This window comes from Accipiter gentilis, chromosome 33 (assembly GCF_929443795.1).
Source record: "Accipiter gentilis chromosome 33, bAccGen1.1, whole genome shotgun sequence".
NCBI classification, from domain to species: domain Eukaryota; kingdom Metazoa; phylum Chordata; class Aves; order Accipitriformes; family Accipitridae; genus Astur; species Astur gentilis.
In genome coordinates this window covers 2,528,539-2,543,675 of record NC_064912.1, presented here as the reverse complement: position 1 = coordinate 2,543,675, position 15,137 = coordinate 2,528,539, and the positions used below count along the sequence as shown (strand labels likewise).

The 15,137-nt window shown below is 64.4% G+C and overlaps 2 protein-coding genes across 3 annotated transcripts; one reads left to right on the top strand and one right to left on the bottom strand.

The window, feature by feature from the left end:
* Positions 1 to 684: 684 nt before the first annotated feature.
* Positions 685 to 8,559, top strand: LOC126034313 (cytoplasmic phosphatidylinositol transfer protein 1-like). Its single transcript, XM_049791870.1, has 10 exons — positions 685 to 769; positions 2,142 to 2,261; positions 3,534 to 3,682; positions 5,111 to 5,199; positions 5,395 to 5,402; positions 6,005 to 6,076; positions 6,178 to 6,273; positions 6,374 to 6,529; positions 6,618 to 6,681; positions 7,638 to 8,559. Exons 2-10 carry the CDS (start codon positions 2,214 to 2,216, stop codon positions 7,901 to 7,903), a joined length of 948 nt encoding a protein of 315 aa, XP_049647827.1. The 5' UTR covers positions 685 to 769; positions 2,142 to 2,213; the 3' UTR covers positions 7,904 to 8,559.
* Positions 8,560 to 8,583: 24 nt separating this feature from the next.
* MSS51 (MSS51 mitochondrial translational activator) lies at positions 8,584 to 11,936 on the bottom strand. Of its 2 annotated transcripts, none has more exons than XM_049791836.1 (6): positions 11,345 to 11,936; positions 10,846 to 11,001; positions 10,493 to 10,617; positions 9,699 to 10,262; positions 9,105 to 9,198; positions 8,584 to 9,026 (listed from the first exon to the last, which is right to left on the bottom strand). In XM_049791836.1, exons 1-6 carry the CDS (start codon positions 11,710 to 11,712, stop codon positions 8,750 to 8,752), a joined length of 1,584 nt encoding a protein of 527 aa, XP_049647793.1. In that variant the 5' UTR covers positions 11,713 to 11,936; the 3' UTR covers positions 8,584 to 8,749. The 2 variants fall into 2 exon arrangements, with proteins under 2 accessions (XP_049647793.1, XP_049647794.1); XM_049791837.1 differs by having other exon boundaries at positions 8,754 to 8,998.
* Positions 11,937 to 15,137: the final 3,201 nt, after the last annotated feature.

Genomic DNA, 15,137 nt, shown 5'->3' with positions numbered 1-15,137 from the left:
AGGAAAGAGGCAGGGGAAGCGTGGTGACGGCGGTGGCTGTCGCCGGTTATGAGTTGTGGAGCTTCGTGCCGGTAACGTGTTCGGCTCTGGATGGCACGCGGGCGGTGCTGGCGCATGGAGTGCGGTGAGGCTGGGGTGCAGGGGGCCGGGCTGGCAGTGGGGTGCAGCTGAGTGGGTGGAGGAATAGGGGTGCAGGAGGAAGTTTGGGGGGTTTCAGCTGCGGGGGGGAGAGTGGGGGGGGAACAGCCCAGCCCGGGAGAGCCCAGCCCAGGACCCCCGTTGGGGCTCTGATCCTGGGGGTAACCCAGGGGCATCCCCCAGCCGGGACACACGGGGGCTGCTGAGGGTCCCAGGGAGTAGCCGGGACCCCGGTGCCGTGCCGGGGGAGCCCCGGTGCCGTGCCGTGCCGTGCCGAGGGACTCCCAGTGCCACGCCGTGCTGCGGAGCACCGGTTCCGAGGGGGTGCACCGATAGCAGTGCCGGTGCGGAGCCGGTGCCAGTGCCGGTGCGGAGCCGGTGTCAGTGCCGGTGCTAAGTCGGTGCAGTGCGGTTGCCGGTTCCGATGCCCGTACCGATCCCGGTGCGGTGCAATGCCGGTGCGATGCAATGCCGATGCGGTACCGGTGCCGGTGCATTCCTCCCCCTAGGGGTCGGTGTGCCGCGGCGCGGGAGGCGGTGCGGGAGGCGGTGCGCTCCTGCGCACGGCCCGGGGCGGCCGGGGCACGGCGGCGGCGGCGGCGGCGGGGAGCGGGCACCGCCGCGGGCCCGGGTGAGTGCGGCCGGGGCGGGGGGAGGCGGGAGCCCCGGCCCCGCGGGGGGATGCGGCGGAGCTGGGCCGGGCGGGAGGGGAGCGGTGGGGAGGGGGACGGCGGAGCCCGGGCCGGGGAGGGGAGAGCGGTGCCCGGAGCCCGCCGCCGCCCTGGCATCGCCCCCTCGTCCCGGCAGCACGACCGGCCGGAGTCCCCGGGCAGCCCCCGAGCCCACCCCCGCCCCGGACGGGACGGCCGCCACCCGCCCCGGGACAGCCCCGGACACCCCCGGGCCGGTCTGAGCTACCACCCACCCACCCCCCCCCGCCCCGCTCCGCCCCGTAGCGGGCTGGGGCAGTAGGACGCGGTGCCCCTGGGGTGCCCCGTGCTCCCCGGTCCCGGGGTCCCCGGGGTGCCCCCTCCTTCACCACGCCCTGCCGTATACCGGGGCCGCCTCTGCCCCCCGACCCGGGACAGCGGGGTCCCGGGGCTGGGAGAGGAGCACCCCGGTGGGGGGCTTAGGGCTTCCCGCAGCCCGGCACCAGCACCCAGCCCTCTCCCTTGTCAGTAGGGTGCCCCTGTTGCCCCCCAGGGACGCCCCTGTGTCCCCAGCTGGACAAGCTGCCCTCCAAACAAGACCCCCTGCGAGCCCCCATGTGCCCCTTCCAAGGCCTGATCCCTCATTCAGGGTGACTGCCTGGGGGGGGTCACATCCCCTCCCTGCCCCTCGGGGCTGGGGGCCACGGCCAGGAGCCCCCTGAGCTGCTCCATTACCCATCTTGAGCATCCGCAGCCGCGGCTGGAGCGAGGGTGAGTGGGGCAGCCTGGCAGCGCTGCTGGCTGGGACGGGTGCTGGGGTCAGCCCCAGGGTGGGGGCTCCAGCTCCTGCCCAGGGAAGGGATGTCCCACACCAGGGACATGACCTGGGTGCTCCCCAGAAGCAGGTCTCCGGGGCAGGCCAGAGCGTGGGAAACCATTGGGGGGGGTCCCTACGAGCATCGGCAGGTCTGATCCCATCCCGGCGTCCCTGCAACCTTCTCGCCGCGCCGGCCACCTCGGTCGGGTGTGGATGTGGCATCTCGAAAGGAATGGCACCGTATTTTGCAGGGACACGTGTGCTCCAAGGCAGCTGCCTAGGGGAGTGGGTGACTGCCTGGCAGGGAAGAGGTTAACGCCAGGGGAGTTTCAGGGTGCTGGGGAGTCCCCAGCCGGGTACACCCAGGCTGCTTCTCACACCGATGACCTCACGCCACTGCCATGGCAACGGCTCATGAAGTCACCGGTGCCGAGAGCAGGGCGGCCGCCTCGAGCGTGGGGTGATGGGATGGGAGCGTGGGAGGCTGCCGAGCGCCGTCCCCCCAACTCTCACCGCAACCCTCCGGGTCCCCCCAGAATGAGCTGTGCCCCCCGCCAACGCTGACGCCTCCGCCTGACCCCTTCCCTGCCTGCCCTGCCCGTGCCACCATGCTCATCAAGGAGTACCGCATCTGCATGCCGCTCACCACCGAGGAGGTGAGTGGGGGACAGTGGGGGGGGCCAGGGCTGCCTGTGCCCCTGGGGCCAGGCAGGAAAGGGGGGTGTCAGTTGGGAAGAGGGGTGCAGAGGCGGGGGGAGCCCTGAGCCCCCAGCCATGGGTGCCAGGGACAGCTCGGCTGCAGTGACCCACCGATGGAGGGGGCTGCGGGTGGGGGTCCTGTACCCACAGCAGTGGGGTGCCAGGGGATTGGGTCCCTGCCCGGCAAGGGGCTGGGGGACACGGCGGCTCCCTTTGCCGTCCTCTCGTGGCACTGTTTGTGGCGGGGAACATCTGCCTCGGCTGAGCTGCCAAGGTGTGCTTTGCCCACAGCCATTGGGCTTGGGGTGCTTTGTGCCGGGTGCTGAGACGTGTTTTGGGGTGCAGACAGGGGGGATGTCCCATCCCTGGGCAGGGTGACCTTGGGGCACGGAGCCCAGTGGCAGCACTGGGGGCTGCTCAGGGGCAGCCCAGTCGCAGGACCATGGGATGAGCCGGCAGGCGAAGGGCACCAGGGGTTTGGGTGGCCCTGGCACTGCAGCACTTGGGGCGGCTACTCTGATGGGGAGCACAGGCTCAATCCCAGCTCCAGCAGGGAACCTGAATCCCTGTCGGCAAACAGCGGTGATAGCCGGCAGCCGGTGGCATCCCCGGCCAAAGGTCGCTCCTGAGCGCCTGGTGCCGACGGGGCCGTTTCAGGGAGCGGGGAGCTGCGGTGACGGTGCCCACGCTGGGCAGCGCCAGCACTCCCCAGGCACTGGTTTTGTGTTCGCACCTGGGGAAGATTTTCAATTAGGCAGAGAGGGGCAATAAGATCCCGCTGGCAGTTAGGGTGATGGATGGGATCTTCAGCGGAACAATAAAACACTTATTGCGTGGCTGCGTCATCAAATACACATGCACACGCATATATATATTCATATATATCTCTCTCTATATATATATATAGTTTTCTCTGGCTCCCAGGTAGCTTGCTGAGCAGAAAGCCTCCAGGCACACTGCAAAGCACTCAAGACACTGGGGAAGAGCCAGGAGGGCAGCATCTGGCCCTCGCCCGGGTGCTGGAGCAGCCCAGGGGCAGGGGAGGGTGAAACAGGCTGCCCTGGGAGACCCCTGCCCACCCCTTTGCTCCGTGCCTCAGTTTCCCCTCTCAGTGGTGCAGCTGGAAACCTGTTAGCCCGGCAAAGAGGAGCCCATCCCGGGCACCGGCTCTGCCGGGAGGGTGCCGGGGCAGGGGATGGCAGCGCTGAGGCCGGGCGCTGTGGTTGTAGTACCGCGTAGGGCAGCTCTACACCATCAGCAAGCACAGTCACCAGGAGAGCGAGAAGGGCGAGGGTGTGGAGGTGGTGAAGAACGAGCCCCACGAGGACCCCATCCACGGCCCCGGCCAGTTCACCGAGAAGCGCGTCCACCTCTCCAGGTGAGGCTGCAGCTCCGGCAAGGGGTGCTGGGTGGGGAGGGGGACCCGGTGCACCGGCTCTGTGCGGCAACACCACGGTGGGGAGCACGGAGGCATCGGGCTGGCTCCATCCCTCCCTCCAAAATTCCCGGGGAACATCCTTTCTGGGTCCATGACACCCTGCAGTGTGGCTGCACCCGTCTCCCAGGGTTGCATCCATCTTCAGGGACTGCCCCTGTCTCCCAGGGGTGTACCCAAATCCTGGAGTGCACCCGTCTTTGGGAGCTGCACCCAACTTTGGGGGCTGCACCTATCTCTCAGGGTGTACCCATCTCCTGGGGTGCGCTTATCTTGAGGAGCTGTACCCATCTTCAGGGGCTGCACCCATCTGTGGGGGCTATCTCCCAGGGTGCACCCATCTTCCATGGGGTGCACCCCTCTCTGGGGGCCACACTTATCTCCTGGGGTGCACCCATCTTCAGGGCATGCACCCATCTTGCATCTCCCGGTGGGCACCCATCTCCGGGTATCGGAGCTGCGGCGGCGCAGGGCTCGGCGGGGATGCCCAGGCTGCTGCTCAGCCCGTCCCTGGGGGTGTCCCCATGCGCAGCCCTGGGTGCCTGTTGGGCAGCTGCTGGCACCCAGTGCTGCTGTCCCCGTGTCCCCGCCACTGGCTGCGGCACACCGCGGTGCGGGCATCGGCTGCTCCCCCGCCCAGGGAGTCGCTGGCGTGAGACGGGCTATTTTTAGCCATAGCACTCACGATTCCCCTCTCAGGGATGGTATTTATAACGCCTGCAAATTAATCAAAACTCACCTCCTGGCTCCCCTGGGGGTCTGATCCTGCCCTGGGAGTGTGGGCAGCCGTGGGGTGCTGGGTAGGGTGGACAGGGGTGCCTGGGGGCAATGGGGGCATCCTGGGCTCCTGGTCCTGGGAAGGTGGAAGCGGTCCTGGGGAAGGGGTTGGGGGTGCCTGGGGAGGTGGTAAGGGTGCCTGGGGAGGAGGTGGGGGTCCTGGGGAGAGGTTGGGGGCACTGGGGTAGAGGTAAGGGTCCTAGAAAGGTGGCAGGGGTCTCTGGGGGGGTCCTGGGGTGCAGGTGAGGGTCCTGGGGAGGTGGCAGGTGTCCCTGGGGGGCATGTGCTGGGGTGCAGATGAGGGTCCTGGGGAGGTGGCAGGTGTCCCTGGAGAGTGATGGGGTGCACATGAGGGTCCCTGGGGGGATCCTGGATGTGGAGGTGAGGGTCCAGGAGGGACGCTGGGGTGGAGGTGAGGGTCCTGGGGAGCAGGTGGGGTCCCTGGGGAGAGGATGGGGGTCCCAGAGCTGGGGCCGTGCTGTGGGGGCTGCATTCAGTGAAGCAGGGCTGGGTGGCACTGGGCAGGGCTGTGCCCACCAGCCGTATTCTGCCCTGAGCGGAGTCCCCCCCCCCGCCGCTGTGGTCTCCCCGCAGCAAACTGCCGAGCTGGGCACGGGCAGTGACCCCCCGCATCTTCTACATCACGGAGAAGGCCTGGAACTACTACCCCTACACCATCACCGGTGAGCCCTGGGCAGGGTGCGGGGACGGGCACCCGGGCACCACCGGGCACCCTGCCCCTCTCCGGTGGTGACGGTGGTGGGCTGCTGGGAGACCCCGGCCATGGCCACTTCCCGGTCTCACCGCTCCCTCTCTCCCCTGTGATGCCACCCGGCGATGCCACCCCACGGTGCTGCTGTGCCACGGTGTCCCTGCAGAGTACACGGTAAGGAGATGGTATGGGGGGATCTAGCCCCTTCCCCAGCACCTGGCATGGCTGGGGAGGGGGCACTGGAGTGGGTGTCCCTTGGGTCAGCATCTTTAAGGGTGGGCATCCCTCGGGGTGGGCATCCCTCGGGGTGGGCGTCCCTCGGGGTGGGCGTCCCTTGGGGACGGGCATCCCTTGGGGATCAGCATCCTTGGGGCTGGGTGTCCTTTGGGGGTGGGCATCCCTCAGAGAGGGTGTCCTTGGGGACGGACATCCCTTGGGGATCAGCATCCTTGGGGCTGGGTGTCCTTTGGGGGTGGGCATCCCTCAGAGTGGGTGTCCTTGGGGACGGGCATCCCTTGGGGATCAGCATCCTTGGGGCTGGGTGTCCTTTGGGGGTGGGCATCCCTCAGAGAGGGTGTCCTTGGGGACGGACATCCCTTGGGGATCAGCATCCTTGGGGCTGGGTGTCCTTTGGGGGTGGGCATCCCTCAGAGAGGGTGTCCTTGGGGACGGACATCCCTTGGGGATCAGCATCCTTGCGGCTGGGTGTCCTTTGGGGGTGGGCATCCCTCGGGACAGACATCCCTCAGGGGCCAGCTGATGGCTGCTCCCTGCAGTGCTCCTTCCTGCCCAAGTTCTCCATCTACATCGAGACCAAGTACGAGGACAACTGCGGTGACAGCGAGAATGTGAGTCAGTGCCGCAGCTGAGACCTGGCAAACTCATTGCAGGGTGGGGGGACACACACATACGTGTGGCCAGTGCCTCTCACCCTCCCTCCCCTCCCCAGATCTTCCGCAGCGATAAAATCCTGGGCGACCACGAGGTCTCCTTCCTGGACATCGCCTTCGACGAGATTCCCGAGCGTTACTACCGCAGCTTGGAGGTAGCACGCATGGGGACGGAGGGGAGTTCCCCGGGGCCATCCCCTTGTCCCCCCATCTCCGGGGGGGGCTTCACAGCCCCATTCTGCCGCCACCCCGCAGGACCCCCGTTTCTTCAGCTCGGCCAAGACGGGCCGGGGGCCGCTGCGGGAGGGCTGGCGTCAACACACCAAGCCCATCATGTGCTCCTACAAGCTGGTGAGCGTCAAGTTCGAGGTGTGGGGGCTGCAGACGCGGGTGGAGCAGTTTGTGCACAAGGTGAGGGGGGTGGGGGGGCCGAGGCCGGGGTAGGGGGAACATTGCGGGGGGACGGTGGCAGGATCCTAACCCCCGTAGTGCATCACAGGTGATCCGGGACATCCTGCTGATCGGACACCGGCAGGCTTTCGCCTGGGTGGACGAGTGGTGCGGTGAGTCCGCAGGGCTGCCCCGGGGCTGAGGGTGGGGGATACGGTCCCCGGGGTGACCCCGAACCCCCAGGGTGGGAGGGGGCTACGGGTTTAACCGCCGATGCCACTAACCCCACGGGCAGCTCCCGCTCTTCCTCCCTGGCAAACCTGCTGCCTGCATTGCTTGCTCTGCTCCGCTCCCCCTGCCCTCACGCCTGCCTGCACCCCCGCACGCTGCCTGCTCCGCCGCACGCCTGGGGAAGGCTTGGATGAAGCAGGGGGTGGGGAGAGGAGCCCCAGCATCCCTGCCTGCGCTGCCTGCACCCCCAGTTTGGCAGGGAGACACGCTGCAGGCAGCTGCCACGTGCGGACATGGGGACGGGAACCCCGGGTTTGGCGATGGCCGGCAGTGGGTGCTGGCAGCAGGGGCCGGCAGCGGGCGTGGGGTCGTCCCGGCGAGCGGCTCTCTGCCTTCCAGACATGTCCCTGGAAGAGGTCCGGGCCTTCGAGACTCAGATGCAAGTGGCCACAAACCAAAAGCTGGGGAGTCAGCACCCCTAAACCCCGCCGCGTGGGCAGCCCTGCCGCACGCTGCCTGCAGGGGACGGAGACCCCAGACCCTGCTCCGCTGCCCGCAGGCGGGTGCAGGCAGGGGGGCTTGTGCACGGTGCACACCGAGCCCCCCCTGCACCCCGTGGCGGAGGGTTCCCCCCCGCCTGGCTGTCCTCCCCATGCATCCCCTGCCTGCGCTGTCTGTCTATCCCTTCCCTGCTGCTGGCTGGGCTGGTGCCGGAGCGGGGGGCTGGCTGCACTGCCCAGCGTCCCTCTCCCTGTCCCTCTGCCTGTCCCCAGCCCTTGTCCCTTTGCCGGCACCCAGCTTTGGGGGGAGCCGGTGTGTGGGGTGCAGGCCGCCCCGGGATGATGGGGTGCAGGATGCGGCCGTGCTGAGCGGCCCCAAGCCCGGCTGTGCTCGGCAGGGATGACAATGGAGGAGGTGCGGCGCTACGAGCGGGAGACGCAGGAGGCCACCAACGAGCTCATCGGCCTGGTGGCACCCGCCATCTCGGTCAGCGAGGTGGGGCAGCCCACAGCCACGCACTCGGCCCCCGCCAGCGCCCCCTCCACCCCCCTCAGCGACGAGGCCCCCGATTTCCTTGCACCCCCCAAGACTCGCCCGCGCAAGAAGTCGGCACCGGAGACCCTGACGTTGCCTGCGCTGCGGGAACGCGCCAGTGCCGAGTGATGCTGGCGGTGCCGCACCGTGCCACCTCCCTGGCCAGACTGCCACGGCCCCTCCGACGGGCGCCAACCTCAGAGAGGGACCTGCTGTTGGGGCGTGGGGAGCCCCAGGGGGATACCAGCCTCCCTGAGCCATCGCGGGTGCCCATGTGGGACATTGCCACCATCGCCGGGCCAGGCCCGCTGACTGCACAGGGAGGGGACGCCAGGCCAGCGTGGATCACCGGCCGCATCAGGCGATGCTGCAGGGGCTGGTTTGCTCAGCGCCATCCGCCCTGGTTTCCTCAGGGGCAACCGAGCCTGATGAGCAGCAGGGTTGCGGCAGCCGGTACCCGTGTGCCATGGCCGGGCCGGGTGCTGGTGCCAGTCTGAGCAGCTGCGGAGCTTGGCGAGCGATGCTGGAGCACCACCCTGCAGGATAGGCACCGGCAGAGGGGCACAGCACGTGTGACAGTGATGGTGACAGCCGGGTGCTGGGCTGGGGCTCCCTGTGGGACCCCAGGGGTTGCACAGCCCCGTTGGATGGCAGGTCCCACAGTTGGGGTCCCCTTCGTCATCCCTCCAGAGGCCATGGCCACCCGAGTGGGGCTGAGACAGGCTCAGCCCTCTGTTTTCTTTGGGAAAACAAAGGCCTTTTTGGAAATAAAGCTCAAGACACGGCAGCCGGCTGCCGGTGGTGGTTTATTCAGTGCCACGGAGGGGTGCCATGCCTGTGCCAGCGTGCTGTGTTCCCCGGGACTGGACATGTGCAGCAAAGGATGGCTGGATCGCTGATCCGTGGACGAGTTCCTGGGATGGGGCCACGAGGGGCTGGGGGTCGGGTAGGCAGGGCAACACTGGCTGCATGGGGTCAGCCCAGCCCCGGGGCAATGCTCCCAGCTGCACCGGCAGCACTGGGCTCCCCTCCCTGCCAGCCATCACCGTCCTCCAGCTCCTCAGCACCTGGCACAGCCAATGTCACCGGCCCCAGCAGGGTGATGTAGTAAGAGCTGCAGTAGACGGGTGCCTTGTTGGGACTGGAGTAGACCTGCTCTGGCCGGAGTGAGGCGAAGGGGTTGGTCGCGTAGCCCATGATGTGCGTCTCGAGCTCCACCAGGATCTGCAGGGAGGACTTCAGCTCCTGCTCGCTGCCGGGAGAGGGGGAGGATGGGCCCCGTTACTGGCCAGCTGTGCCTGTATGCTGGGGGCAGCGGGGCCATGCTCACCTGTAAACGGTGAAGAGGACAGGCAGGCGGTAGTCCCGCAGCAGCAGCAGCGTGGGCAGCCAGCCCGCCAGCAAGTCTGGACAGGCATGGAAACCTGTGGGGACACAGCAGTGAGGGTCCCACCTCCCTCCTGGCCTACCCTGGCCCTGGGGAACGGCAGCTCTAACAGCACCCACTCCGCCCTGGAGACCCGCGGGGTGTGTGGGTGATGCTGGCAATAGGGTTTGGCAGCAAGGTGGGTCCCAACTCCCCACCACCATGGGGGCAATCCCGGCCCTGGGTCCTGGGCTGAGCCACCACACCGAGACCTGAAGGCAGAGACCCCTTTGGGTGCTGCTTGTACTGCTGACTGGCAGGTGGGTGACACAGGCAGGACACTGAGTGCGTGGTGGGACAAGGCAGCCAAGCCCCAGGGGGTCACCCTGGCTGCTCCGGCTGCCTGTTGCGGCTTGGTGCAAAGGCCTGGGCATGACCCAAGCCACCAGCAGGCTCGGCCCCAGGTGCTGCCAGGGTGCTCAGGGACTACCTTGCCAGGGATGTCCTGTTCTAGGCAGTGGGGTGGCAAGGGGCTGGACAGCCAGCTTGGTCACTCACCCGGGTGAAAGCCCACCACCAAATCAGGGCGGGCGGCCAGCTTGGTCTCCACGTGGCTCTCCCAGAAGTCGTGGTAGAGTCCCTTGTAGCTGCTGAGATAGACCCTTCCCTGGGGCGCCGGTGTGGCCAGGGGTGGCCTCATGATGGGTCCATCGACCACGTCCACCCCCACCATCACCACCTCTATGCCCTGGTGCCCCGGGAACATGCGCGTCAGCTCGTCGTAGTCCGTCAGCCGGGCATTGAGGGTCTCGACGTGGGATGCCCCCACCACATGCACAGTGAGGGCCTTGGCGAGGGGGTTGATGCCGAAAAGCTGCAGCCCCAATCCGATGGTAAGCGGCCGTGAGTGGAAGTCAGTGACCAGCCGCCGGACAGATTCGTGCAGCTCCCCATCCTCTGGCCGGGGCTTCCCAGCGTTGGCCCAGAGGAGGGTCATGTACCGCCCGGCCAGAATGGCACCCAGCTTCTCCTCCAGCTGCCCCTGCATGGAGAACCAGTCCTCCCAGCCCTTCACGTCCTGGGCAGGTTTTGTCCAGGTCTCTGTGGGGAAGGGGATGTCTCCTGGGGGGGGGGATAGGGAGAAGTGTTGGAGGTCGCAGTGCCACGTGGCCCCACAGCCCAGGCTGCCTGTCCCACATGGGCTGTGGGGGTGCTGGACCCAGCCACAGGGGCTGGAGCCAGGAGGAGGGACCCCACATCCCTTCACGGGACCTATGCAGCCTGGGGCAGGGCAGGGATCAGGCAGGTTGGAGGGAGGACACACAGCGTGGGAGCAGCATCCCCTGTCCTACCTGTGAAGACGAGCCACTCCACCAGCCTATCTAGGGCCACCAGCTTCAGCTTCTTGCAGAACTTCTTGTGCAGTGGCCAGTTGGCACGCTGGCATGCCACGCCGCAGTAGTACACATTTTGGCACCTGGGGAGAGAGGCAGCGTGCCCAGCTGTGGGGGGGGCCAGGATCCAGCCTGCTGAGCCTGGCTCCCTGCCAGCCCCTCCCAGGGCTGCGTTGCTGTTTTGGGGGTGCCCTGTGGCTGGAGGTTGGGCATCAGGGCTAGACACCCCCAGTTTCACCCTGGCCACTGGGCTGGAAGTGAGGAGATGGATCCAGCCCCATGCCATCAGACCACCTCCCCCTGCCCCATACCTCTTGCATCGTCGGAGGCTTTTGGGGTCAGGGAGGGCATTGGGGAGCTTCTTGCACTCAGCACAAAACTTGAAGGTGTCCTCCATCTTCTGGAACATGTCAAAGTAAGTCCGGATGCCGAAATCGCTGCCACTCTTTCTCCCATCCATGGCAGACCTGCAGACGTCATGGGGGCTGATGAGCAGGATCCAGCCCACACTGCTCTGCCATCATGGCGGGGCTGATGTCCTCCCTCCAAGGCTGCCAGGATTTTTAGCTCTGGCCAAGAGCATCGTGGCCCGGACTGGGTGGGGATGGGGAGCTGGGCTCCCTGAAGGGAGCTGGGGAATGGGCTGGTGGAGGGGTGTACCCAGGAGCTCTGTCAGAGCACCCTGCATGCAGGCTGAGCTGGGAGACTAGGATGAGCCAGGGGAGATGCTCCAGCTACAGGGGGGGCACATGGGATACTTTGGCTGGGGGGGGGGGAGGAACATGCACCAATGGGTGCTCACTCACTCACTTGTAGTCCTCGTAGCTCTTCATGTTGAGCTTCTGGAGGATGACGTGGGACAGCCCTGGCACGTTGCGGTCCATGGCCTGGAAGCCCAGTGAGTCCACATCGGGTGCCCTTGCCACTGGCTCCTCCACGGGCTTCTTGGGGCGGCCGGTTTTGGGGGCAGTGCCTGCCTTTTGCTGGGCCATGGTGGCTGCGGGACAGTGGGATGCGGGCGAGGGGGACGGCTCTTGGTTCCCTGGGTGCTGCCGGGGTCCCCCACGCCGCCCGCCGCCCCCGCGCCGCCTCCCGCCCGCCATCCCGCTGCTCGTCCTCGCCTGTGGCGGCGGGGAGGACAGAGGAGCCGGTTGATGCCGGGCAGCTCTGGTGCACATCTCGCTGCCAACGAGGGAGGGCTGGGCTCAAATGTCAGCCCCAAAAAGATAGCAGTGGAGGAGAGTGGCTGCGGCCCGTCTGGCAGGAATCGGATAGCGGAGCTATTCTGGTCATCCCCTCCCAGGGAACGGGCCAACCCGCTCCGGGGGTCCAGCACCCGCCCCAAAAGCCACCGGTGGCAGCAGTGGGGTCCCCCGAAACCCCTTCTTCCCTGGAGCTACACCTTCACCGCACCCCTGGGGGGAGCTGGGGTGGCTGCCCAAGCCCCTGGGACCATTCCCCTCTGTCCCCATGGGGCCTTCTAGCCACCCCCCATGAAGCCCCTACCCCATCCCGGCCTGTGGGGACCCCCCCCTCTCCCTCAGGGCCCTCAGTGGGGCGTGAGTGAGCGGCTGGGTGGGCACTGCGGCCCCTGCCAGCAGTGGGGCTTGGGCACCAGCTGGGCTCCCCAGGGGCACGCCAGGCCGTAGGGAGGACATGGTGCCCCTGCAACACCCCCCACCCCCCCCAGCCGCTACGGGTGGGGACGGGGGGACCCCCGCCCCACAGGGAACCCCACAGGTAAGGGCTGCCCACACCCATCATGGCGGCGGCAGGGGCTTCACGGACACGCCCCTCCAAGGGCCGGGGTCTCGCGAGGCTTCGAGGCCTCGCGGGAGCAGCCGCGTCGCCACGGTTACGCGACGCAGGGCCTCCTCTCAGGCAGGTAGGTGGCGGGTTCGCGTCCCGCCGCCGCCGCCGCCGCCGCCCCGCGTCCCCGGTGGCTTCCTGGGGTCGGTGCGGGGCCGCAGGCCGCACCCCGAGGCGTGAGGGCTCCCGGGCCTGTCGGTCGCGGCAGAGAGGCAGCGCTGAGGCGGCTGCCAGCCTCAGGGTAGACACCGATACCCCACACCCTGGCTGGGGTAGTTGGAGCTGGGGGAGCGTGAGGCAACTGGCGGGGTCCTCGGCCCAGCCGTGTCCCCAGAGGAATTTCACGCTCACCGGCGCGGAGGGTCCACAGAGAAACCTGTGGTGAGGGATGGAGCCCTGGGCGTGCGTGGGAGCTGCTTGGGCATGGGCTGGCAACCACAGGCCTTCGACCCCGCAGGCCCTCGTTTAAGTTAAACAAGAAGCAAAATAGAGCCCAGGGCCATACCCTGTGGTGGGGAGAGCCCCGCCGAGAGCAGGCTGTCACACACCGAACCCTTCCCATGTGCACGGAGGAGCTGAGAGCTGCAGCTGGGTTAAATTTACAGAGCCGGATAATTTTCACATTACGTTTCTCCCTGTCCTCCCCCTGCTCCTCGTGAGAGATTCGTTACTGACAAAGCTGTGTGCTTTCAATGGTGTTTTGACAGCCAAGCCCTGAATAATGCTAGCAACCACGGCTGCTGTGTCCTGCAAATGTTTCTGGGAGAGGAATAGAGCAGTTTCAGGTTTCTTTCCTCGTTCTTTTTCCTGCAGAGCCATGGAGGTCCCTGCAGGGCTGTCTGCTGGAAAGGAGTCCTCTGCCTTGCCCGCTGCTGCAGCTCTTCCCAACGAGTCACAACCAACACCAGCAACACCAGTACAGATCACAGTACTGAAGGCGCAGGACCTGGTAAAGTTCTTCTGAAAATGTCTCTACTGGTTTAATAAACAAGGCCAGAACGATTCTGTGTGCTGTGATCCCATTCGAGACCAGGTGTGAGGTGATAAGGCTGTAGGAAGGAGTGGTGAGAATATTGGAATTTCAGTGATGCCACGCTGTGGCTTCCTCCTCCCCGCTGAGGGCTTGTTTGCACAGAGTAAAGGCTTGTCATTCAGGTAGATTGGGGAATGCACCTCCTCAGCAGCAGTCCAGAGATGCTGTGTTGAAATGTATCTCTCTGCCTTCTCTGCCTAACTGTATGTAAATGGCAGCTTTTTAAAGCAAAACACAGTGAAAACATGTATCAGTGAGACAAATACTTCTAAAAAAGATCTCACCTCGGATATAAAGTCAGATTTTCATCCTGGCTACAGTGGTTTAAATTGTATTGAAACCAATAGGGTGGCTCTACTTTTTTAAAAAGGCAGTGGCTCCAGTGCAGTCACAGCACAAGACTATGAGCTGATTCTAATCAAACCATAACTACTGTGATTTCCACGTGCTGCGTGATACACCCAGCTGTCCTTAAAGTCTTCTAGAGGAATTGGCATTTAGCAGGGAATGCAGAGGAGAAGCTCAGCTACTGCTGCAAGCAGAAAAATGCAAATCCCTGCTTCTGCTCTAGCAGCAGACAAAAAAAAAAAAAAGCAAAACAAAAGTACCTGCCTGTTTTTTTCATGTTTTAACATCGTAGTATTTGAGTACCTCTCACACCGACAGATTCAGCAAACAGCATCATCTTAGGTGAGAAGTAGAAGGTAAGAGAAGGGAAAAAACAGTGCTGAAAATAATAGACCAGTAGACTGATTGCATCCAGAATGTTGCTTTGTGGTTCTGATTGCTCCATCTTAGAAAAGGCTATAGCAAAAGGAGAGAGGGTTACAAAAGTGCAATAATAAGAGCAACAATATGAAAAAAATTCCAGCTATAAGAGTGTGGAATCTGCTTAATTAGAGGTAATGTAGAGAAGGATGAGACAAGAGTCTAGGATAATTAATGGTACAGAGAAAGGTTAATTGGATTCTTCTGTTTAGCCATTCATAGAATATATGCTCAAGGAGATGGAAGGACTGAAAATTAAAACCAAGTGAATGAAATCTCTTTTTGTGTTAGAGCCAATATGGAACTAATTACCCCAGTGACATGGAGAGAGGGAGCTGAGGGAGAGGGCTGTGGAGGTTAGGCATCCCTGTGGCTCAGGACTAAAGACAAGCTGGGTTTGGGTGCAACCGTCCTTGTGGTCAGGGCGGCAGCCACTCTTCCCTGGATAAAGTAAACCGTGTTTCTCCTGCAGGGAGGCTCTTTGGTAACTGTCTGTCTCAGCACTTCTTGTGCTGCTGTGGAGGTGCCTGGTGCTGCCCGCTTGGCCAGGGCTGCCTGGGTGTGCGGATCCCCGCTGCCATGTGCTGTGCTCTCACCATCCCTGGTCACCCATGTTTAAGCCCCTCTGCAGAGACATTTTAAAATTTGAACCTCCTCATTTCTGCTTAAAGCAAGTGATATGAAGGTGGTGTAACAACAAATTGCAGAGCTCCCCAAATAGCTTGCTGGAGCCCTTCTTTGATTTCAGGGCATTCTGCAGCCACACGATATACACAAGTGTCCTGTGAGCTCAGCCACGTAGCTCAGGAGCTACTTTCTTAGGAGGCGACAAAAGTCTCAAGCTTCCTGGAAGCACAAAAATATCATTGGAGTATTTTTGGATTAGCTTTAGATGTGTCTTTAGTTGCCTTTCCTGGGGTGAAGCCTGGACCTCTCCATCTCCCCTGCCCTGCCAGCAGCTGGTCTTGATAATCACTGGGGCATCACAGCATA